This window comes from Lissotriton helveticus, chromosome 4_1 (assembly GCF_964261635.1).
Source record: "Lissotriton helveticus chromosome 4_1, aLisHel1.1, whole genome shotgun sequence".
NCBI lineage: Eukaryota > Metazoa > Chordata > Amphibia > Caudata > Salamandridae > Lissotriton > Lissotriton helveticus.
The window spans coordinates 169807875-169833569 of record NC_136063.1 but is presented as its reverse complement, the minus strand read 5'-3'; the positions used below and the strand labels follow the sequence as shown (position 1 = coordinate 169833569).

The following is a 25695-nucleotide window of genomic DNA, read 5'->3' as shown; positions in this document are numbered from 1 at the left end:
TCCCAGCTTCACTGTTGGAAAATCTGAAGCTCCCCCTCCCCCATTCCCCACCCTAATCCCATTGACCAAGCTACGCCCTTGGATGTACACAAACACACACAATGAAGATGAGGTCATTTAAAACCACACAAAATGTACTTACCTGCAAACTGAAGGGCCACAATGTAAAGGAAATCCGACCCTCCCAGTGCGGTCCTGCATTGTAATGTTCCACGATGTAAATGTAATGGTAATAAATTAATTGAGGCAATAAAGTATTAGGCACTCACTGAGATGTGTGAATGTTTTATTTAATTATGCACACATCACAGCTATATAATGTCCTTTTCGGGTGCTGTCCATTTCAGCACTACTCGCAAATCAGTTAGAAAAGCTGCGGGAAATGGGGCCCGCTTGCATAGTGCTCTCCGTCCACTCTAGGGAGAAAAGAATAGGACAATTTAGAGCGCTAAACTTGAATAGTTTGTCATATACACTCTAGTCTTCTGTTACATGAACCACTGAGTGCAAAGTCTTAAACACGCCCGCATCACGGTAACCCCAGTAATGCATAGTTTTCACGGTGGACCCCACAACCTCCAGTGACAAGTGTACCAGACCCATTTCCTACTTTCATGGATGAACGGGGCTCACACTGTGTGGACCAGACACAAAGCAAAGGAAAAGGAGAGAAGGGCAGGTAGTGGATACATTAAGGGGTTTACTGTGTACAGGACATTGGTGAAGGTTGAGGTTTAAAGGGGAGGTTGGCCTGTAAGGGGAGCGGCAGGGCTGCGGGTGGGAGAGAGGCCTGGGTGAGAAAGACTTAAGCTAGAAACACCTGAAGGGGTGGTACAGCATCCAGGTGTTACTCTATCATGAGGTGTTTCTTGTAGAGATAGTAATTCACCCTTTTATAGAAAGCTGAAATGCTCTTACATGCTCTCTCCTCTTTGCACAGCATCAGCACCACAACTCGCCCCAGGGGCCCAGTAGATCATTCAGACATTTGTGAAACATGATACCCACCTGCAATTTGGCTCAACATCCCTGATTAGGATTACAGAGCAACTACGCATGCCCTACAACTGCCAGCCCATACCCAGCACGTGTGATAATCGGTCATTGGCAGAACCAAGTCTGAAGTTAAGAATGAGAAATAACCCGTTGTGAAAAAGGCCAATTGGATAGCACTCATATTTCACTCTATTCTACCAGAATATCATGCATGTAATATCATCCGGCAAAAATATGGTTCCCAGAATATCAAATATCGCCATGGTAACTACATTCAAGTGATAATTGGTTCATGGATTTGCATTCTTAACTTCACCTACAATCTTTGATGCTAAACATACCATCCTTTAAAATATTGTAATCTGAATATGGAGTGACACATTATCCTGAAGGTAGGTATATACTGGCAAGTAGAAGTTTACTGTTCTTAACACCACATATAAGCATGTTGACAATACAAATAACTGTGAAATATCACAGACAAGAATATTGTGTAAGTGAGTATAAATAAATAAGTGTAAATGCACTATTCTTAAATAAATAAATATATGTGTTACATCTTAACCACCAAATACGAGTGCACTCACAGGAAAATAGTAAGCAAAGTGCAAGCCCCAAAAAGAAGCAAAGCACTGCTGGAGTTCTGCACCCGGAACCGAGGTGCAGCGGGATGTGAACTTAATGCATGGATGGATGGATGGATGGATGGATGGATGGATATATATATATATATATATTTATATATATATATATTGCAACCAGAACATCCACTGCCACAATATTGTGACAGCAAGAATATCTAGGCACGTATACATTTACTATTCTTAACTCCACATGTATATTGTCTCTATTCCGACATACCCGCAGATCTCACCTTTCTTTCCTTGGCCTACAGCTTGTCTCTCAATAGAAGGCCAAGGAAGCCCATGCAGGCGGCCAGAAGCAGGTAGCTCATCTTCACGCTGGTCGCTCCGCTGATGTTGCACAAGCTGTCGCTGCAGCAGCTGGTGGTAGTACCGATCCCAGCTACAGTAGTATTACTTGCAGTACAGGATGAGCTACAGCTCTTGGTAATTGACGTCCCCACTGCAACCAAAGAGAAACAGGATGTTCAGGAGCAGTAATTGTAGACGCAGAGCTTCGCGACATCATAGTTACCTTCCACCTGAAACGCACCAAGGACCGCTATTCAGGGCAGATTTACAGGCCCCATGCGCCGCCGGTGCATCACGTTGCGTGATGCACAGGTGGCGCAGCCTGCTAAAGGATATTTACAAGCACAGGTAAGTCACCCTTCGTGACTTAACCTGTGCTTGTAAATATCACCCCTGTTCTTGCAACACTTTACGTGTTAGGGGCGGGACATGGGTGTTGCTGTGGGTGCTCCCACGCAACACCCATACCCACTGATGCATTTCAGGATTTACGAGAAATCGTAAACCTGGAAATGCGTCAGGTTGCTGCGCGAAACGAGGAGAAATCTTTTCATTTCTCCTCGTTTATTTCCTCTTTCAATGCGTGCTGCATTCTACAGCACGCATTGAAAGAGGAAAATGCCTGCAGTGATTGCTTTTGTGCAGAAAGGGGCCCCTTCCTTCATAAGAGCAACCTCCTCATGGCGCAGGTATCCTTGCACCATGGTGCCACGGTGCCTTCGCCGAGGCATGGCAGCTGTTTCTGTGCCAGGGGAGAGCACAGGAATGCGACATATCATTGTAGAGATGTCGCATTCCTGTGCTCTGAAAGTGCCGCAGCGTGGCGCAGCCAAAGGGCTTGCGGCTACAGCAGTTTCTTGTAGATCTGCCCCACAGAGTTTACCACCAAGTCAGATCGGTAACGCCTCATGTAAAATGCACATCCGTATTTGCAACAGCAACAGGTGAGAAGTGAGCTGCCAGCTCTGGAGCAACCAAGCAAAGCTTGTTGCGAGGAACAACACTTCTCCTGGTCAATGTAATGCAAGACGATAAGAGGCCCCCTGCTGAATGAGTTGACAATCTGGGTGACAGTCCTGCCTTGAACCGCAGGGGCAAAAAGATTGTCCTCACAAATGCATTTATTTGCACAATGAAGTTGAATTTAGATACACAAATGGATTTGTGGATTGTAACACATATAGCTAGTATCGATTTAGGCACGTTTGCCTTCAAGAAAAAAGTGAAAACATGAAAGACTGTTTTTTCTCAGTTGGTCGGGGTTTTCGGGCCCTTTTGCAAACCCCTGCTCGAGCAGAAGTCAAAATTCCGAGTTGGGTATTTACGGTACCTGGTGACTACCGAAAGGTTAACTCCTCCCCTTTCATTCAATCGCAGCAGGTCAAACCTGTACCTGACAGAACGTAACATGGGAGTACAATGCAATATTTGCTGTGACATGCAGGCTTGGTTGCAGTAAGCACGTAATGTTACTCTCCTAAAGCCTGATAAATCGGATTTCATCAACTATGATAAACCGCACCTACTCCTCCAACCCACTCAAGACCAGGGCCTATAAACAGCATTTGAAACAACTCAAATGTACAGTGCACCAGTGTCTCTGTTCCCAGGTTTGCGTCTGTCGCACAGCATCTCCAATAAACTGGTTTGTCGCACTCCATTAGGATTAGGGATGCAAGGCTACCATGCGTTCTATCATATGCGCTTGTTGTTGATTTTTCTCAAATCAAATATATGTTTCCTGATATTTCATTAGAAACAATGACAAGCAAATGGTCTTCTTGAATCGATACATAGCAATGCAACCTGTTGACGTCCACAACCCACCCACCCCAGAACTTCCATAGCATAAACCGAATTATTAAGAAACTGACTCTCAGGGTGAAATTATGAAATCCAAGGGCGATATGTATCAACATTCCGTTTTGCGATTCCTAAATAGCGATTTTTAAGGAATCGCTATTTAGGCATCGCAAAATGGAATAATTTTCCATTCATTTCTATGGGCCCATAGGAAGGAAGGGGAAATTTGCGATTCGCAATTTGCTAATCGCAAATTATGAATATTTTCAAGGGTGCAGGGGTGTCCAAAGGACACCCTGTTGCACCCCTGAAATCTGCATGGGTGCACATGTGGCGCACATACATGCCCTAAGGGCATGTCTGTGCGTCACATGGCACTTTGAAAAATGAAAAAAAAATTAATTGGGAAGGAATTCGCAACTTACCACCAACTAGAAGTTGGTGGTAAGTTGCGATTCCTTAAGGCCAATTTGCTATTTTTTTTTGCTTCTTACATTGCATTTAAGGAATCGCAAAATTTGCGATTCCTTAAATGCAATCGCAAAATAAGGAATTGCAGATTTTGCGATTCCTTATTCTGAACCACGTTTTGTTTAATACATACCATTTAGCAAATTCGCATTCGGAAAGGCCGAAATTTGCAGAATTTCGGCCTTTGCGAATGCGAATTTGCTTGATACATATCGCCCCAAATGTGCTACATGACTACATGCCCAAGAGTGCAGTACACACTTCAGAGTCTTGATGTGCTCATGGGTACAGTGCGCAGAATCCCTGAGGACGGGTAAAATATGTGTTATCAATATCCTGATGGTCAATCAATTGTTCACAGGTCTTTGTGGACAGACTCTTGCCTGGGGCATACATTGAGATGGTGATCTACAGCAACTGCTACAGGTACTTTACTCAGCCAAGTGTCCATGCATGGAACGTTGCCTTTCTTTCTTAGTACTGCTCTGACCCGCTCATGGTAGGGATTCAGACACCTCCCACTAAGATTTCATATCCGGATCCTCTTCTCCATCATTACCATCAGGGGATCCATAGCTAGATGTGAACTGTTAATTTCCACATTTGTGGTTGCTAACTTTAGCCAGATGTAGATTAGCAGATCTGAACCACCTCACATTTCAAAAAAATGCCTGGAGTTTAGAGATACATTCATGCAAGTTCTCATGGGATTAAGTATTCACACAGGGAATTTAGTACCAAATATTCCAGTTTCAGACACAGACCAATGCTCTGTCTGCTCTGCATCACATCACTGCCCAAACATCAATGGAATTGTTTTATTGAACTATGCTATATTGTGTTATTATATATGCTATATTTTAAGCATCATTATCTTATTGTATCATATGGTACTATATAATTTCCCAAACTGGGTATAACAAGCATTGGCATAGCCAAAAGGTCTCGCCTTTGGGACCTTATAAATATTTAATTATGCAGCACAATATCCTTGGTGCAACATCAACTGTTGCATGGCTAAACACTTATAATGTCCCAAAGGCGCGACCTATTGGCTATGCCAATGCTTCTTTAAGTTAGGAGGCTCCATCTTCAAACCCTGGAAAGCTTGTTCTGTTGCATGGCACTGAAAAGTCACAAATAGGGTGAAGGGTTTGATTAAAGTTGTTCAAGAGATGTAGTTGTTTGCCTTGATGTGAGAGCGGTCTGTCATTGGTTGTCAAAGCTATGTTTGGGGAGGTGCTACTTCACTATTACTTTTGTTGGGCACATTTTCTTCTGTGATTTCATGCCACAACAAAAAATGTTTGTTGCCCCATGGTTACCCCCTTTCTCCCCTCCTTCCTTACGGCTCGGTCCTCATGACAAGACTATCCTAGATTCTACCCCTTGGCCTATTATTCTGTGAAATAGGAGCGGTCATTGTAATAAGGCATCAGTCAGTGACACAGCATCTGCCTATCTAGTCTGTCAGACAGGGTGGTTCCTAGCTCTCCCTCTACCTCACTGGATCCTTCCATACTTGCAAACAACCCCACATTGCAGCCACCCTTATAACACAACCCACTTAACCCCTCCCATGCTCGTGACGGAACGGTTCCGTCACGAGCCTCGGGTGGGCTGTGCTGGCGACGGAACGGTTCCGTCACGGCCCGCTCACCGCACCTGCGCGGCGCGAATTCTGCGCCTGCGCTGACGTTCTAAAGAGCGGGCATGGCCGTGACGGAACCGTTCCGTCACAAGCAAATCTCAGCCGCGGGCCGTGACGGAGCGGTTCCATCACGAGTACGGGAGCGCCGCGCGGCCCCGCCTCCCCCTTAGCGCTGCGGCCGGAATAGGGGCAGCACAGGGGTTAAAACACGAACACCTCGCTGTCATGCAGCCACACACAGGAAAGGCTGCACAGATGTCAGCATGTCACTCACCATCAGTGCCAAGCTGAGCCAAGGCACCGCGTCTCCGGCACTAGGCCCATGCACTTGAGGGCCGCATTCACTAATGCTGTCTCATTTCCACACACCCACCCCGGTGAAAACTGGTCAACCCATTGATAGTGTGTCACCCTAACGCCAGAGACACTACCCTCTCACCCTGCGTGATCCATGCGGATCTCCTGTGGGATCCCAGCGCCCCCTGGCATGGGCAGAACCAGCAGAGGAACACAGTCCATAAAACATGCAACTTGCTTCATGCATGCTACTATCATGGCACCACAGTCCATAAAACATGCAACTTGCAGCTTGCTTTATGCATGCTACCATCATAGCACCATAGTCAGGGCAACTGGAAATATGCGATTGTGTGGCTGCGGCGATTTTCGCATAATTATAGATTTGCCGCATTTGCCACATAATCCATCATCTGCCACTGCAATAAAAAAAAAAAAAAATTCTAGTTCAGAGGGTTCAAAAGTTACTAAAATTGCAGCGGGTGTGCTGCAGCTCAGTGAAAAGCCCTTTACAAAATGGGACTGGTCAGCTTTCGGACGCTTAATGCTGCATTTGGGTGTTGAAAAAGTACTAATGTTGGTGCTATCAATGCCCCGGTGTTACAAAGTGTAAAAACAATGACCATCTCTCATTGGGTGAAGCAGCGCTGTTAGTGTTTGGTCATATGGCAGGGTTCTTGTATCTGCATGTATCAGGTATTTGTAAAACGCAAACTAAACACCCAGATGGGTCTCAAGGCGCTGGCAGCCGACAGGGAGATTGAGCAAGTTATTGCCCAGAGTCACAAGGTGCTGAGATGCCGCCGGGGATGGAGCCTGAGCCCTACGCTTTGGAGTCAGCCGCTCATGCCGCTGCACCACATTTCTTGCCTTTGAACCTTCTGAGGTGATGAAAGGAGTGTTGTTGATTTGTGTAAACAGAGGGTTTTTATTGTAGCAGGCAGATATGCCAATGATAAAGTATGACATAATGCATTATATTATTTTTATCACTATTGTTACTATTATTCTAAACTCGGATTTGAGACCAAGCTTGGGCAAAGTGCCTCTTTTGGGCCCCTGGCACCTAGCGTTTTCAAATTCTGGTTAATTTAAATTTACTGATCTGCTTGTACCAACATTTACCCGACACGCAAAGGCAGGATGCCCTCTGTTGAAAATGTATTTACTACTTACTGTACCGATGCACTCCAGCGCCTGGGAACGCCTTTGGCACCACATGGCGCTTTACAATGCACAATACATTGAATTAAGGCCAGCCCTTGCCCAGCCTGTTTAATTAGTAACCACAGTGCCCATTTATGACACATGTTCCTGTTTTGTGTTATAAGCTTAGGGTAAGAGGTGGGGGAGAGAGGGGGGGAGAGAGAGAGGGAGTGAGTCAAGGGAAGCTTGAAGCTCAGCATTCACATGACCACGCAAGGCGCTGGAGCCCACATAGGCGATTGCTCGCTTTCTCGCTGTGAATGCTCTCCTGCCTTGGTAATTGAAAAACACGTTGGGGGTTGAAAAATGAAAGGGGTGAATGAATCGTCGCCTAAGGGGCGGAAACGCACACTCTGCCGTGAACAAATGGGGTGCAGGGGGGCTTCTTATGGACCTTGGCTGTATGGCCTTTCAAATCACGTCTCCTGCCAGACGATTACATTACTTTTAATTCCACGTTTAACTCTGCTGCAATTCATGAACATGTATTGTATTGTAATTGAATGTAGGTAGCACTTACTACTCCGACGAGGCGCTTAAACGCTTTGCGCGTTCCTTCATTTGGAGTTTGGCCAATGCTCTTGGCAAATGAGCCTTCCTATAGATAGATGAGTACCCGAGGGTGCGGAAAACGCCAGCATGTGTAGCAGCGCAGCGCTTGTCTTTCTTCTAGTGCAGCATCAGAAGTGTGACGCTGAGCAGGCTTCTTTTTTGGGGGGTTTTGGGGTTTTTTCTCTGCAGAAGAAGGCTCAAGCTGCCCACACGATACTGGAAGACTGGGGCCGCAGGTAGAGTTGGTAAGTGTTGGTGCTGCTTGGCTCGCAGGGAGGTGGGTGCCTGGGCAGCGGGCCAGCTTCCAGGAGGTTGTGTTAGAAGCTGTTCGGGGCGGAAGTCTGCGTGTGATTGCAGAGTAATCATACTGCGCTTGTTGGGACTTTAACCCTTCAAATGCCCGGCAGCCAGGGACTTTTCTTGATATAGGAAGCAAAACGTCACGCGGTGTTCAGAGGTCGGACGTTGCAAATCTGCATGCTGTTTGCTGATGAGATAGCCATCCTCCGTGCTGGACGTGGTAGGCTTGCCACTCTAAAACGAGCTTTCTGCCTCCTTGCAAGAACAAGCGTGCGCGCACATGACGTACCCCCGGGGCCCAGGCCTCACTTGAAAGCGTTTCACTTGCGAGAGCAAGCAGCGCTGGGAGCGATCATTTCTACCATATGGCGCCACGCGCTCCCGCAAATAAATCGCCACAGGTGCATGCGTTGCCATTGAAGGCAATGGAACACGTGCAAGTTTTTGGCTGAAAAGCCATAGCGATTGCTAAAGGTCTTTTTGCCTATGCAGCGCATGCGCGCTGCGTAGGCGAGACCTAAAAACAGTCATAGTAGTGGTGTCAGGGTGAATTGGGTCTGGATTTCACAAAGTGCCAAGACAATATTATAATTATGCTAGCATCCACAGCTGAGTATTCCTATTTTGAACAGTTAAGTTTGTGGTGATTCTTTGGAATCCATTGCTCCACAGTCATCGGCCCAAGGTGTGAAGGTTTTCAAAGGTTGTCCCAGTTTTAAATTGATAGGATCATTGTCTGCATACCTACAGCATGTCATGAGCTCCCCCACTGGTATGACAGCAGAGGATTCTAGGTGAATGGTTCTAAAAAAGGTTGGAGGGAAAGGGTCTACTAGGAAGCCTGCCATGCCTTGGGCTTTTGTTAGATTATGTGTTTCTTTTTCTGTTGGTAGACTGAAAGAGCAGAATTTGGATGGCAAGTTCAAGGAAGCCCTTTGTGTCTAGGAAGGCAGTAAGAGACTTTCTTACCTGCGTAATAGAGAAAGTAAGATTCAAAGTTAGCAGCTTTTTCAAGGAAGTATTTCGCTCAGCCACTGTGAAGTACCCGAGAGTGTTTCATGCTTGTTAAGGTAAAGACTGAGTTACCGAATCTTTCGATGGTTGGTGGATGTAGCATCAACAATGCATTAGATGTAGTGGGATCTTTTGGACTTTTAGGTACTGATTCCGATCTCGCTAGGAAAGCCCTCCATACAGCTCGGAGGGCTTGCCGAGCGAAACCTGCTCTGGGAGTCTGAAGGAGCCAGTACGATGCGTTCATATGCATACGGACTCGGTTCGCTCGGACTACCATTGAACTCTATAGGATTCTGGTTACAGACACGTATACAGGCTCCCTTAGCAACAAAGTGGTGGGTGGGGAAAAGCATACACCATGTGTCGGGCACCCCATGACGTCCGCCACACTGTGCATGCTTAGATCAGGGGACCCAATGGCACCCCCACCCCCTTGACTGATTCGGAGGACCTCAGGTGAAGGGGGCCTGCAACGGCCCCCAAAGTAAAATTCCGATAGCCGTTTCGTCTTGCTGACCAAGTCGATGCGCCCGGAAACGATTCGGTTGACGATTATGATCTTCGCATTGTACTTGGGCGTTTGGACCTGTGTACGATTCAGTCAGAAATAAGGGCTACGAATCGGATCTGGGAAAGCCAAATCCAATTTGGAAGCCTTCTGAACGACATCGGAATCAGGCCCTTAGATGGTGATTCAGTACAATCTGTACTGCTTTTGTAGATTTAAGGTTATTGCTGAGGTCATGATTTTTACTTCACGCTCTTTCAAGGGATCTGGTTTCTGCATTTTTACATTTTGTAACTTAGTTGAACCACCTACCTTACTTCTGTTAGGTTGTACCCAGCAGTTAACTAGTAGGTGTGTTGTTTAAATTAAATTTTGGGGTACTGGGAAAGGAAGTGGAGAGTTCTTGTTGTAATGAATTTAGGTCGAAATGTATCCACAGTCTCAGTCATGGCTGTGCAGGATCTGTAGATGCATGTTATGTCAAAGGGAGGTTGAGCATGGACTAGATGAGTTGGAGGTCACTCCATATAGTGCAGTTGTTTCCTGGGATTGAAATTAGACTTCTTGCAGCAAAAATAGTATTGATAGTAATAGTAAACAGGTGAGTCCAGTGACCAATTTGTTGCAGTCACAAGCTTTGATGGCAGTGAATAGGTATGATGTCTGGTGTAATGCTGGTTTATCAACCCCACTGAAGGAGCAGAAGTTCTCATTCCAAGATAGCCTTTAGGGTTGGGTCTGGATAGTGTATTTTTAAGGACCAATGCAATTCTTCCAGGACCCTTTCATTTGGTTGGTTTCTGAAGAGGGTTAGGTATCCACCAGGGATTGCTTCATGCATAATGGGTGCAACAATATCGCCGAGCTGTGTTTTTGCGACAAATAACGTTTGGCTTGAGGTACGCTTGTAGGATGTAGATGTGATTTCTGCTTTTGCTTAGTGATTTGCACTACCACTATGACTACTTTTGTATTCTACATGACAAACCTTTGTACTATCTGCTGTGTAATTTTATGTGTTGGTCTGGTACACCAAAGGTCTTGTGAATGAAATATGTAAATTAAATGATTTGGCACTGATCAGCATTCATGACATGATTGCTGTTTTGAACAGAAAGGGGGTGAGGTAAGTGATTGGGTGTATCCTTCCGATGATAGATATTGCTGTGGGGCTAGGAGGCACCTATTGACACTTGCTGTTGTTATGCCTGGTTCTATGATCTCCGTCGGCCATTCTGTAACTTTGTCCAGTTGGCCTGGCCGATAGGGAGGCATTACTGGATTCTTATTATCTATATTTTGTAGGAGAATCCTTGTAGGTGGGTTTTTAGGTTGGTTATTTTAAGATTATTTTATTGATACTAAAGCTAGTCTAGATAATGGCCTGATATATTGTACAGTGAGGGTAGGGGTGTTTTGCTTTTCTTTTTCTTGGATGTGCAAGATGTGGTTGATAATACTGGTGACTGGCTGGACATTTCTCAGGATGCAGCTTCGTCTGGTATTGCAGCAGGGGTGGAGAACAAGGTCCAGTAGTAGGAATGTCGAGTTGATCCAGTTTGCAGAGCAGTCACTTTGGTGGATATTGTCAAATGGAAGCGGTAAATGTATTAGGAGTGGTTCTAGGGTATTGGATTCCCAGTGAAGAAAACATATAGTTGGTGCGTAGCGTAAATAAGAATGCATCTGAGAAGCACAGTGATGGGTGGAAGGTAAAATGAGTGCAAAGATCTTTGAGAGATTGTTTGCGATGGCTATCCATATGATGGCTGATGTGATTGGGAGTATTAGTAAGTTGTGGTGGGGGTAATGATAAGTAAAATGCTTTAAAAATGAAGCATCAGGCTACCATAAGAAACTGGATGTTATACAATGACTTCTGTTATGTTACATTAAAGGCACATCTTCCACACAACCCAACACTGCTTGCTAGAGCAGTACAGCAGTGAGAACTGGGGCTCAATATAAGTTTGGTACATTTAAATACACTCTCCCACAAACATTAGTTGCCCTCAATTTTACAAGATTGTTTGGCAAAATTATTTCCTGGCTTGTACTGTGCTAAGCCACCATTCTGCCACCTTCTCACACTCTTGTACATCTTGAGATAGCCTCTGCACCCTTGTGGCCTTATATTTCCTGAGGATTATTTGTAATAACTTGTGACCTTTGCTTCATGGAAGGTAAGACAGACTTAAAAGGTTTTCCTTGGGGCTTTGTAGCTTACATTATGGACTCTGCAAACAAGAACAGGCATTGGTAATGCATCTGTTTCACATATGTGTTGAATAAAAAGCTGTTTTTATCAATCATTGTCCCTGGCGAAGCAAAGAGCTCCCTGACAAGTAATACGGGAGTGGAGAGGATATGACACAGCAGCCAGAGCTGCTGACTCGAGAGCAGAGAGCCTCAGTGCCACAATATCCTGTGATTCTGGGCAAATCACTTAATCTCTCCCGGTGATAAGTTGCTATATAAATCTGCTGCAAGACAAACAAGCATTGGCATAGCCAATAGGTCTCGCTTTTGGGACCTTATAAGTATTTAGTTATGCAACACAATATTCTTGGTGCAACAACAACTGATGCTTGGCTAAACACTTATAAGGTACCAAAGGCGAGACCTATTGGCTATGCCTAGGTAGTGATAGAGGCAGAACGACTGGCAAAAATGGTGAGAACGTGGTGAGTGATTAAGGTAATTTTCATTTAAAGTTGTAAAGAGAAGCAGTTTAGGTGTTTAGCAAGATTTGGGAGACTGTATGGATCTGTGCTTCCTGACGGCAATGTTTGTTGTAATATCAGGGAAATTAATAGTAAAATAAAACTGGTCATCAGACCATAAATCAGCTCACAGACAACTAAAAAACAAAAAAAAAGTCGTCGATCTGTCAGACAAGCTCTTCGGGTTCTACATGATTGCCTTATAGCCCAGTCTGACCGAGAGAAAGGAAGAGACTTTCAAATTTGAACTACGCAATCCATATAAAAAAGGCCCTGTTTTATATTTACCACAAGCAGATTTGGTGTGGGATTTTTTTCTCTTAAAGAGCATTTGATAAAGCCAATTGGAAATAGACATTCTACAGCAAAGTTGATTGTGAATTATAATTCTTATGGGCATGTCACTGTTGTGAGCTTTAGGGACAATACGTCACTTTTGACAATATGTCGAATGAAGTTGGATATATATGTTGTACTAACTGTGAGCACTCAGTGTGAAATGAAGTTGGATATATACGTCGAGGGAACTCTCTTGGGAGACGTATCGTCAGGCGTTATAATGCACCACTAGCCTAGTGCTAATTTTGTATAACTTTTTTTCCATGTAACAAGCCTACGAGTTATGGGAAAGGTGTAATGAGGGCAGGGTTGGAGAGATTAAAGTAAAACGGAAAATTAAATGAGTGCCTGAATTAAAGCGCGACCAGCAGAGGGCCACTAATTAAGGTCAATAAATCTGAGTTTGGTGCATGCTCCACAGAACAGGACATGACCCCAAAGCACAAGCTGGCTAATTAGGAGACTACAAAGAAGTGTGCCACTTAAGCCAACCACTGGTAAGCAATGGGGGAGCTTCAAGCACCTTATTGTACGCAATAGTGTCTTTCAAGCACATGCAACTCACGCAGGTTCGACCCTTAGATAGAAGAGAAGAAGGACCAGTGAGCAATAATACATAGACTTTTAGCAGGGGAACACAAATGGATTTCAAGAAGGATATCAGGCACCAGCGCGTTCTGGCATATACTAGAAAGAAGAAATCAGCATCATAGAAGCTTCTGTAGATTAGAGAGTAGGTAAGAGATAACAGTAATCACAAAATTCACAGATAACAGTAATCACGAAATCTATTGAAGGCCGCTGCCGATGGCTGAAACCAGTTGTCATCTGCCTTCTCCCATATATAGGTACAGGCCATAACGGGGCAGAAGCTAAAGGGAACCAAAGAGCTCTGCTCCAGATCCAGTAAATGGGAACAATAATCATAGTTCCACCACAGATTAGACAGAGACCAGCAAGGAAGTCACATGTTATCGAGCGCTACAAATACACCAATGACCCCCTAACCCACGATCTCAAAGAGACCTGCTGACAGTGGGAGAGCTATAAATAGGAAGCCAGGTTTTGCAGAAATGCGGATTTCAACGGAAAAACCTTTCAGTGGTAACACGAGTGCGGTGAATTGGCACTTGACAATTCATCAGTGTGAACGCAACACAGCCAACTCCTGCTCCTTCCCCGCACTGCTCAACGTACGCGTCACCCGTAGGAAGAGCTCATTAGCATTTCAACTATTTTCATTTCATCCAAACCAACGTGGCTTAAGGCATGCAAATCACTCGAAACACCTCACCACCTGCAGCATAGAATCCCCAGGAAATTGAGAGGCAGCTCAGGGGAAGGGGTGGGAAAACAATCAGAGTTGACCCTGGATCCTGTCTGCCATAAAAGTGCACAAGTAAACGGCAGAAAGTACACTGCTACCAGAGTGCCTACGACACAGCAGCATCGGGGGTGACTTGGAGTCACGTTGCACCTGCAGTACGCAGGGGAGTGAGGCTAGAAGCCAGCATAGCCAAGGAGGGGCACCGCTCGAGCAGGGAGTAAGATCAGGGGATGGCGGTGCCCCACAGGTACTGACCTGTTTGAACCCTGCAGCTGGCTCCCTGGCCACCAGGCCCTGGCACACAGGAAGATGCACGGCCGTTGGTGCAGGAAGCGGCGGCTGCTGTCCCACCCCCATCCATGGCGCGCTCCCACCGTGGGAGAGGCGTGTGAGATGGGGAGGCAGGGACACACCAGAGACGGCACTGCTGCTCTACAACAGGAGGCGGGGGCTTGGCTTCCCACGGCCAAGGCGGGCGGGGGATCCCACGTGAACAAACACGCCGAGGCGAGTCTTGCAGCCCCAATACAAAAGTTATCATTCAATTCCCGCTGAATGGGTGACACTGTGGGGAGGCTGCCCGGGAACTCTTCCTGTGTAACCCTTTCAGGGAGCAGCTAGAACGAAACATCAGGACCTCAGTGTATTTCACGCAATGCCTGCACATTGTGACATCAGTCAGGGGTGTGTTTCATCTTACCTTCCTATCGACTCGGTGATCACGTCTGGCAGCCTGGAGTGAGTTAAGAATAGGAGGCCCCCATCTTTTGTGGAATTATAATAAGGCGTGCTGGAGATGAAGGCGCTGGGTCCGAGAGTCAAGTCTCGAGCCATGGATGAACACATGTAGTTGCCTATAATAGGTGGCACGTAAGAATGGTGCGACAGGGACTGTACCTGAGTTACAGGAAGCGGACGTTATTTTTCACTATTTCACAGTGTTAATTACAGTGCGGCTGGTAAACATTGAGAGTGGTGGAAGGTAAATACCATACTTAACATTAATTAGACCGAACAAAAGTGCAAGACCAACTTCCTTTCGAGAGAGTACAGGAAGGAGTGTGCTTGCCTGTGAGAGTACTGGGTGAAATAAAAACAAGCATTGGCCGTGGAGAAATAAAAAAAAACACGAGTGGTGATGCAAGTTGTGCGCACGCGCGACCAGAAAAAGTGCTGTGCACGTCGCACGCGCTTGTGCGCGTTCTAGCAAGTTGGTGGCCAGCAAGGTAGCGCTTTTTGAAGCAGCTACTAAATGTCTCGCCATTGCAACGCATGCGCTGGCTCAGGCGAGACCTAAAAAGTAAAAAGAGGCAAATCTTTATGAAAAAATAGTTCCACCAAAGCAGATGTTAACAGTATTTCGGCTACAAGAACTGGATAAGAGAAGCAGACGAGGAACAAGCATGGGTAAATACAGGAAAATATGCTAATGCCAATATAAATGGAGGAAAAGTAAGTGACATGCACAGGAACCAATGAAAAGCCAGGAAAGAGAGGGAGTGGGATGTAAGCCCCTTTTTAGTTTATATAAAAAAAACTAAAGATTTCACAAGGACAGCGCAAGTACTGTGCAGGCAAAACCTAAAAATAAGGAGGTGTTGCTACTATCCTTAGATGATGAAAAGGCATTTGATACGTTAATTTGGCTCCTCTTGGAGATTGCCTAACATGAGAGAGGACTAAGTCGGAGTTTCATAAGCACGACCATAGTCAGCTACACCTTCCCTTCGGCCAGGGAAAGCGTAAGTAGCAGGGACACAGAAAAGACTCCTACCAGACTTGGAACCAGACCGCCATTAATGTTCATGTTCTATGTGGGTCCCTTAGCTCAATGATCTGCATAAATACACCCATCAAGTAGTGAAATTGCGGATAGGTTAGTTCAAAGTAACACTATTTTCAGATTATATCGTCAAAGTGCTAGGGGACCCAGTGAACTAGCCCCAGCCTCTTCTGGAGAAACTAAACCGATTATCTGCGGTGCCTCACTTTAAGCTGAACAAGCGTAAGTAAGAGGCCCCAAGTCTGAACATATCGGTGATTGAATAGGATGACTCACTCATCCCTCTACCTTTAAGTCTAGCACTTCATCCAAAAGATACTGGGGAATTCGGGGAACCCGAACCATATCTAGCATATGTTTTGCTCAGTTCCTCCAGATAGCCCAATCGATCAGAAACGACTTACAGCACTGGTGCAATTAGTCCCTTTCCCGATTAGGGAGGATAGCTACTTCCCCGAATGATCTTCCAATTCCAAACAATACCCATATGGATTGAACACAAGTATATAAATCAACTGGAGCACAAAAACACATGTTTTTTCGAGGAAGTACTGAAGGTGAGAAGTCTGGGAGAGGGATAGAGGAGTCTTGAGCACACCAACTTGGTACTATATTAGCAGGTGGCACATCTCCACTAGCTAGTCACATGGTTCAAGACAGAAACATGAAAATCATTGGTGCTTCCTGGACCATACATTGGTGGGAAGACGTCCTTGGGAAGTCCCTTGTTGCCTTCCAACGAGAGACCAAGCAATATGTCCAGGTATGCAACAATGCGGGCCCTTCTTGGAGTTTGGGACCAGATTGGGTCTCACCAGAATCCCCTCTACTCATATGATTATCTTTGGAAACCCTGAACTTGGGTCACAATTAGGCAAGGAAGTAATTCCAGAATTGGCAGGAGGCTAGATGTAAAAAGATGGGCAGTCTCTTCTACAAAGGGGAAATAAAGTATTTTTAGAGTTTGAAATATGAATTCGGCCTATAGGAGTCAGAAAGGGCTCACTACACACAGATGCAACCCTGGGGGTCATGGAGCCCCCGTTTTAGCAGCTGCGGTGTGGGTGGGGTTCTTTAGAGACCTCTTTGGTCTGCAACAAACGGTCATCTTTAACGCTGGAATACAGCGCCAATAGAAGAGCAGAAGAAGCTAGGAAAAACTAGAGTGGGGTAAATACAACAGGGAAAGAAAGATGGAATATTGGAAGTAAAGGTAAACAGAAGGAAGTATGGATGAATGAGTGAGTGGATGAATGAGAATGTGGCTGAACGAGTGAGTGAAAGGATGTGTGAATGATAGCTGGAGGAAGAGGTTGAAGGGTGGCAAAGTAAAGGGATGGGTGGATGGATGAGTGCATGGACAGGTGAAAGGATGGCAGAGGAAACTGATGGATGGATGAGTGAATGTATAGGTCGGTGAACAGGTGCTGGGTGGGTGGGTGAATGGATGGATGTCTGGATGGCAGAGTGGATGGATATAGGCAGAGTTGATGAATGGATGGATGGATGACAGAATGGTAGATTGATGAATGGCAGAGTGGATGGATGGATGGCAGATTGGATGGATTGATGAATGAATGGCAGAGTGAGTGGATGGGTGGCTGGATGGCAGGGTGAATGAGTGGATTGATATAGGCAGAATTGACGAATGGATGGCAGAATGGTAGATTGATGCATGGCAGAGAGGATGGATTGATGAATGGATGGCAGAGTGGATGGATTGATGAATGAATGGCAGAGTGAGTGGGTGTGTGGCTGGATGGCAGGGGGAATGAGTGGATGGATCGCTGAGTAGATGGATGAATGGGTGGATGAATGGCACAGTGTATGGATGAATGGTAGAGTGGATGGATGGATGGATGGATGGAGTGCAGAATGGATGGGTGGCAGAGTGGATAGATGGGTGGTTAAATGGATGAGTAAATGGATGGGTTGCAGAGTGGATAAATGGATGGCAAAGTGGCAAAGTAGTGTGATGGAAGGCAGAGTGGATGAATGGGTGGATGAATGGCAGAGTGGGTGGGTGGATGGAATGTAGAATGGGATGATGGAAGAGTTGATGGAAGGATGGATAGCAAAGTGGACAGAAGAAGGTTGGATGGATGGATGTGTTGCTGGCAGAGTGGATGGATGGATGGCAGAGTGGATATATGGATGTCAGAGTGGGTGAATGGATGGAGAGTTGGCAGAGTGGATAGATGGACGGATGGATGAATGGAAGAGTGGATTGATAAATTGCAGAGTGGATGAATGGATGTCACAGTTGAAGGATTGATGGATGAATGGCAGAGTTGAGTAGATGGCAAGCGGAATGGATGGATAGCTTGATTAATGGATGGCAGAGTGGCTAGATGGATGGATCGCAGAGTGGATGGGTGAATAGATGGATGGATGGATGGATGGGGAAGGAATGAATGACAAAATGTAAAGATAAATGGAAGGTGGACAGAAGTATAAAACAATGAATGAATCGATGCATGGATGGAAAAGACCAGGAAGCTGTTCTAGAGAGGGTTTAGCTCACTTGCTTCATTTGCTTGGTGTCATCAGTGTTTTAGTTCAAAGTGGGGGCTATTATAATTTTCTGACTACTCCATTGGTCATGACCCAACAAATCTAGGAGGCGGCCACCAACTTAGTTCGAGTCGACAAGCTCCTCAGTCCTGCAAGGCCCACACCATACCCAGACTGTACACGTTGCCCTCACGCAATGACACTCAAGGCAGGGAACGTTACTAACTTAAATGGGAGGATGATCAGGGCCAGTCATTTACAGACCCGCAGTGAGACACAACCTACCCAATGCAGGAAAGTAGAGGGATTGTGTTGGATCCTGGATCCGGAGCTATTTCTGACTGAATCTGGAGTCCACCTGATGACGCGAACCATGCTGAATTTGAGCTGGTGTCATTTTCCGACTTCAGGACATAATTCAGCAGCACCTGCGCACTGTCTGCATTCCATTCGGAGCAGAAACATGCAGGCAGCAAGGGGGGGCTTTCTTATTTACACATCCAGCTGTCCCCAAAAGAAAAGCCTAATTTAAAGGGCTATCAGCCCTCGTTTTGTCTGAGTGTAATCAGGGTCAGGCTGGGAACCCAAAGCAGCCCTGCTGGGTGGGGAGGGAGAAAGTGTGAAGCACTGCTGCTTAACAAATCGTGCCCCCAGCACTCCAAAACTGGCTCCCACCCTTCCAGCCTCCCGGGTAAATGCCCGATGCCTGCTACGGCCCTGAGTGTAATACTGGATGGGAGCTATCTGGAGCCTAACACCTAGAGGTCAAAGCAATGGAAGAAGACAGAGGTGCACAGCATATTATCACTTTTAAAGTGCTTAGGAGAAACCAGTTCAACTCCCTATGTAAGAATTGTGCTTCCACTGTAAGAATGTAAGATGTATCTGTATGTATGAGTAATTACACAAATATTGATGTAAACGGCACCTACTATTTCTTAAATAAAATTCTTTTATCTCATCCTAGTGTAGGGCATCAGAGTGCTTTACATCACACACAGAGGCACAATAAATCATATGTGTGTTCATCAGTGCACAGGAAGCATTCCATAAGCTGACAAAGGTTACAACTTATAAGGAGTAGGAATCACATATAATCCATACTTGTAGATATTATACGTTAAGAGTGAATGGTCAAGAGAAACAAAGTCAGGATTTAAAACCTAACGCAGTGATTGTGGTAACTGTACTAAGAAGACTTTATTACTTCCCAAAGGAAAACGTCTTTCAATAAAAACAGATTGTGAAAAAAGCAATATGGATCTAAACCCCCTACTTGCAGTTGGCATGCAATTTCTTGATGCTGGTAAATAGAGCACTTTGCTATATTAGAGACTTGCAACCTACGAAATGGATGTAACAAAATGATCTCTGTTTCAAAGCAGTAGCCCGCTTACTTAACTACATAAAAAAATAAATCTATTATCTTCATATTACAAAATGTTTGTTGCAGCAGGCACATTACCATCTGTGCTACTTTTGGTCCCTTGTGGACCCCTTTCCATTTGCGAATGGGTTACCACCAACTTGAAGTTGGTGGTAACTGCGAATGTTTTGCGACCACATTCCTGGTCGCAAAACATTCCTTCATGCCATTTGACTCACCATTAGGAAGGGATGCCCTTAACACGCTCCTTACTAATAGCGACTCGCAAATCCTATTTTGCAAGTCGTTAATAGGTTGCGACTCGCGAAATTGGGTTGGTACATGACAAAAAGCATTTTACCAGTTGCAAACCGGTAAAACACTTCGTACATCTGGCCCCTAGAATGGAAATACTTTAACATATGTCCTTGTTGCAATTTCCTTGCAGCAGATTTTTTTAAATAAATGTATAAGTTGACTGTCAGACTCTGATTTTTAAACTCCACCCCATGTGATTACTCCCCGTTTCTTCTATTACACCTTGACCCCCAATTTTTAGGTTTCAGTAGAATTTTTTTCCAGTTCCAGCACTAAACCTTTATAGACGTGCATTATGGTAGCACAACTGTGGGGTCTGGGAACATTGAGCCAGGCTATGGGAGGGTGGAACCAAGAAGCAGAGGTTGGGACACCAGAGGGGAGGTGATACCAGGAGAGGGGATAAATCAGGGGTGGGAGGCCGAATGGGAAAGAGTAAAACTGATCACCCGCTTGAAGTTATTCTTTCTTCCTTGAAAATGTAATGAAAAAGAATTATCTTTAACACTTGAAGAAGTAGAAAGTTACAGGTCCAGTGACGTGGCGTAAAACATTGAAAGGATACACACTTTCCAATCTCATCCTCCACCTTAACCAAACGCTGTTATCCTGAGCAAATTATTTAACAAGCATTTGCAATGCAATGGGTCTCACATTACTGAAAGTTTGAGCTACTGACATTGAAAATAACAATGCAATGGCAATCGCTCAAACTTTCAGTAATGCAAGACCTATTGCTTTGTAATTGCTTGTTGTTTTTTGTTTTTCAAATAAAACTACGCAATGTTGGCTTGCATGTGCAAGGTACTTCAGGACGATGGCAAAACAACGCTCTGAATTGTAAATGGGACTTCTGTCTGTCAGGGAGACAAGCTCTTTAACATGTATGTTTTTGTGGCCCCTGCTGTCCGAGTAATACAAATCAGATATCTATGCCAACTCTTTACGCAGGCAGAAAGCAAGCACTAACTCTTTTATATTACACAGAATCTTTCCTGCGATGTTACCTCTTGTTTTACATTTTTATGTATTTTATGAATAAATAAATGCTTTTATTTCTCTGTGTTAAGATGTGATTTCAATGTTTTTAGCTGCTAAAGGCTTTTAAAGAAGCTATGGATAAAATAAACGTAAAACATATGGTAGGGGCACTCTAAGAAAAGTGTCACATACAATTTGTAAAATGTCTTGACTTAGCATCCTGATAGTGCACAATGACTGCAAGCAGCCTGTGGGGGTGGCTAAAGTAATATTTATGCTTTAAGGGATGCATTTGCATAAGATAACCCCAGATCCCTTAACTTCTCTGCTGCCACCTTTTGTAATATAGAGCTTAACCGGCCGGCATTAGAGTGCTTTACACAAGCACTAGGTTACATTACAGAAGGTCAGATTCAAGTCTTTAGGCACGGGTTGATTACGTGTTTTACCCAGAATCACAGGATGTGGGGTCAACACCTGGGGCCTCATTTATGAAAAGTGACGCATCGCTGCATGAAAACAGCGATGCGTCACTTTTCACTGCGCCCTCCTTGCGAGACCAATGATGCGTCATGTTTACAGTATGACGCATCATGGCGCAAGGAGTTACAGATACGTCAGTATTTCTGACGTATCTGTTAGCGCAAAAGTCACGCATTGCTGGAATGTGTCACAAAAGTGACGCAACTCCAGCAATGCATCCTTTCACATGGGGAAAGCCTCATGTGAAAGGGCTTGCGTCAGTCTTACGCCTGCTGTGAGGCAGGCGCAAGATTTTGACGCAACAGCGTCCTAAAAGTGACGCAGTGAAATCTCATAAATTTCACTGCGTCACTATTACGAGGCTTTTTGCATGTGAACGCCCCCTTTGCATACATTATACCTGACGCAGGTATAATGTAGCGCAGGGGTTTACAAAGTGACGTATCTGCTTAGATGCGTCACTTTGTAAATAGTGCGCATCAGGAGGCATGTTTTACGCCGCCGATGCGTCACAAAAAGTGACGCATCGGTAGCGCAAAACTCACGCAAGGCCTCATAAATGAGGCCCCAAGACTCAAACCTGGTTCCCCAGCTTTAGAATTGGCAGCTCTGGCCATGAGGCCACATACCCTTTGTGCTGAAAGAGGCCCTCATGGTGACCTGTCAGTGACAGAAGTGATAGAGCTGTTTACTCAGACTTTGTTATTCCAAGCCAGCTTCAAAAGCAGAAGGATTTTGTTAAGTGACTTTTAAAAACATGCCGGACAGCTGTCTGCAGCAGAGGGAGCCTCACGCGAATGCTTTTGAAAACTCAAGCATTTGGAATGCAATAGGTCTTGCATCTGCGAGTGTTTAAACTATTGGTATTGTAAATGACAATAACTTTCATTTATCTGTTGAGTAATTAACACATGCTTTACAATGCCAAAAGCTCAAACACTTGTAAATGTGAGACCTATTGCTTGGAAAGTTAAAGCATGCATGGCACACTGAATGTAGCAGGAAAGCATGTGGTGCGTGCAGTAGGAGAAACTCATTCAACAAAGTAGTGCTTACAGATTAAATAAGACGTACTGTGTAATAACCGAAGTAAAAGGGCTAGTCCTCATAGGAGGTTACAAATGAAGACAAAGCGGTACTAAGGAGGGTCTAACAAGCCTATCAACGAATCAAAAGCCAGCATTTACGAAGGACAATGAAACAAGCCAATGACGAATAAAGGAGGAGAGTGGGCAGGGCTTCAAGTCCTTAATCTTATACAGCATGCCTCGCATAGCAGCGCATGCACTGCCCAGACTCGACCTAAAAAGCACCAAATCCCAATGTCTTCCAAAATTGCAGCGCTTCGAAACCGGAAAGACGCTGTTATTTCCGTATTTAAAATAGCACCTGCATGGTGTAGAACCAAGGCTGTGGTGGTGCACTTAACATGCTGTCATTCACAGGGAATCTGTCTGATTACACATCTCAGTAGGAGCCGGTACTTACCTACATACTTCCAAATAGTCGTTTGACAGGCGTTGGCATTTGACGAGCAGGTGGTGGTCGTCATGCAGTTGCTGTTGCTATTCTGACCATCGCATGTGTAGCACTGCAAGGAATGCACTGGAAAGAAAAAAAATCATCTAAACAGACACGCAACTTTACTTCTCGTACCAATACCACCATCTCGTTCCACACCACTCACCCATCATTTTGCATACACCCAATACCACCATATCCTCTCACCCTTCCTCTCAAACAAACCCCATCTCCTACCACACCTCTCGCACACTTCCACTCACATACAGCCCATACCACTATCCCCTACCACATCACTCACCCATCCTCTCGCATACACCCAATACCACCATATCCTCTCACCCTTCCTCTCAAACAAACCCCATCTCCTACCACACCTCTCGCACACTTCCACTCGCATACAGCCCATACCACTATCCCCTACCACATCACTCACCCATCCTCTCGCATGCACCCAATACCACCATATCCTCTCACCCTTCCTCTCAAACAAACCCCATCTCCTACCACACCTCTCGCACACTTCCACTCACATACAGCCCATACCACTATCCCCTACCACATCACTCACCCATCCTCTCGCATACACCCAATACCACCATATCCTCTCACCCTTCCTCTCAAACAAACCCCATCTCCTACCACACCTCTCGCACACTTCCACTCGCATACAGCCCATACCACTATCCCCTACCACATCACTCACCCATCCTCTCGCATGCACCCAATACCACCATATCCTCTCACCCTTCCTCTCAAACAAACCCCATCTCCTACCACACCTCTCGCACACTTCCACTCACATACAGCCCATACCACTATCCCCTACCACATCACTCACCCATCCTCTCGCATACACCCAATACCACCATATCCTCTCACCCTTCCTCTCAAACAAACCCCATCTCCTACCACACCTCTCGCACACTTCCACTCGCATACAGCCCATACCACTATCCCCTACCACATCACTCACCCATCCTCTCGCATGCACCCAATACCACCATATCCTCTCACCCTTCCTCTCAAACAAACCCCATACCCCATCTCGTACCACACCTCTTGCACACTTCCACTCACATACACCTCATCCCACTATCTCCTACCACACCTCTCTCACCATTCCTCTCACATACACCTCATACCACCATCTACTACCACATCTCTCACTCCTCCTCTCGCAAACACCCAATACACATCTCCTCCACACCTCTCTCTCACATATACCCCATACCACCATTCTCCTACCACACCCTCTACCCTTCCTCTCACACACAGCCCATACTACCATCTCCTCCCACACCTCTCATCCTTCCTCTCACACACACCTTATACCACCTATCACCCTTCCTCTCACACACCTCATTCCACCTCTCACCCTTCCTCTCACATACACCTCATGCCACTCCTCTCACACTTCCTCTCACACACCCCATACCACCTTCTCCTACCTCACCTCTATCTACACGTGTTCTCACATGTATTCCATACCACCATCGCCTACCACACCTCTCATCCTTCCTCTCACACACACCTCATACCACCTCTCACCCTTCCTCTCACACACCTCATGCCACTCCTCTCACACTTCCTTTCACACACACCTCATACCTATCCCCACACAGAGGGCTGCAGCCAGAAGGGAGATGAGAACCACCTTCACACCTCTCACCCCTCCTCTCGCAAACACCCCTATACACATCTCCTACCACACCTCTCTCTCGCACAAACACCCAATATGACCATTCTCCTTCCACACCTCTCACCCTTCCTCTCACACACCTCATACCACTTCTCACCCTTCCTCTCACACACTTCATACCACCTCTCACCCTTCCTCTCACACACCTCATACCACCTCTCACCCTTCCTCCCAAATACACCTCATACCACCTCACTCATGCACCATCTCCTACCACACCTCTCTCACACTTCCTCTCACATACACAGCATACCACCATCTCATACCACACCTCAGTCTCACCCCTTCTCATACACACCTCATACCTATCCCCGTGCGGAGGGCTGCAGCCAGCAGGGAGACGGGAACCATCTTCACACCTCTCACCCCTCCTCTTGCAAACACCCCATACACATCTCCTACCACACTTCTCACCCTTCCAGTCACATACACAGCATACCACCTCTCACCCCTTCTCACACACACCTCATACCTATCCCCGCGCAGAGGGCTGCAGCCAGCAGGGAGATGAGAAGCACCTTCATGCTGAGCGGATCCTGGGAGCTGATGTGCTGCCTGCCCCGGCCCTGGGCCTTATATACCCCTGCGGTGTTTGGATTCCTTTCGCTTGGATACAGTGGACGTCGCTGACAACGTGGAAAATAGGATTGCACGGCCCGAGGACGCTTTCCCTCCAGGCACCAGAGCTTCTAATGACACCGCCCGTTCTTTGCAGGGTGAGGCCTAATCTGTTATTAAACGCGCCCCCGTCCATTCTTCTCTTGTTCTGAACTTCAGACACTGAAAGGTGATTTGAGCACGTGACAATGACACATAAGGTCATCCAAGTGCCCATGTCTTAAGAGAGAATAGACAGTAAACAAAAACACGCCTTGACAGTACCCTAGGAACAAGCATTGACA

At 45.7% G+C, this 25695-nt stretch overlaps 1 protein-coding gene across 1 annotated transcript; it reads right to left on the bottom strand.

Moving 5' to 3' along the window:
• Positions 1 to 269: 269 nt before the first annotated feature.
• On the bottom strand, positions 270 to 25366 carry LOC144828466 (lymphocyte antigen 6E-like). Its single transcript, XM_078686655.1, has 4 exons — positions 25266 to 25366; positions 23059 to 23175; positions 1871 to 2082; positions 270 to 416 (listed from the first exon to the last, which is right to left on the bottom strand). Exons 1-3 carry the CDS (start codon positions 25315 to 25317, stop codon positions 1886 to 1888), a joined length of 366 nt encoding a protein of 121 aa, XP_078542781.1. The 5' UTR covers positions 25318 to 25366; the 3' UTR covers positions 270 to 416; positions 1871 to 1885.
• Positions 25367 to 25695: the final 329 nt, after the last annotated feature.

Excerpts from the sequence above, each read along its gene's own strand:
- LOC144828466 (XM_078686655.1), bottom strand. The coding sequence starts at position 25,317 with ATGAAGGTGCTTCTCATCTCCCTGCTGGCTGCAGCCCTCTGCGCGGGG. Across the intron at positions 23,176-25,265 it reads AGCCCTCTGCGCGGGGATAG|TGCATTCCTTGCAGTGCTAC; the intron begins GTATGAGGTGTG and ends TTTTCTTTCCAG. Across the intron at positions 2,083-23,058 it reads GACTATTTGGAAGTATGTAG|TGGGGACGTCAATTACCAAG; the intron begins GTAAGTACCGGC and ends CTTTGGTTGCAG.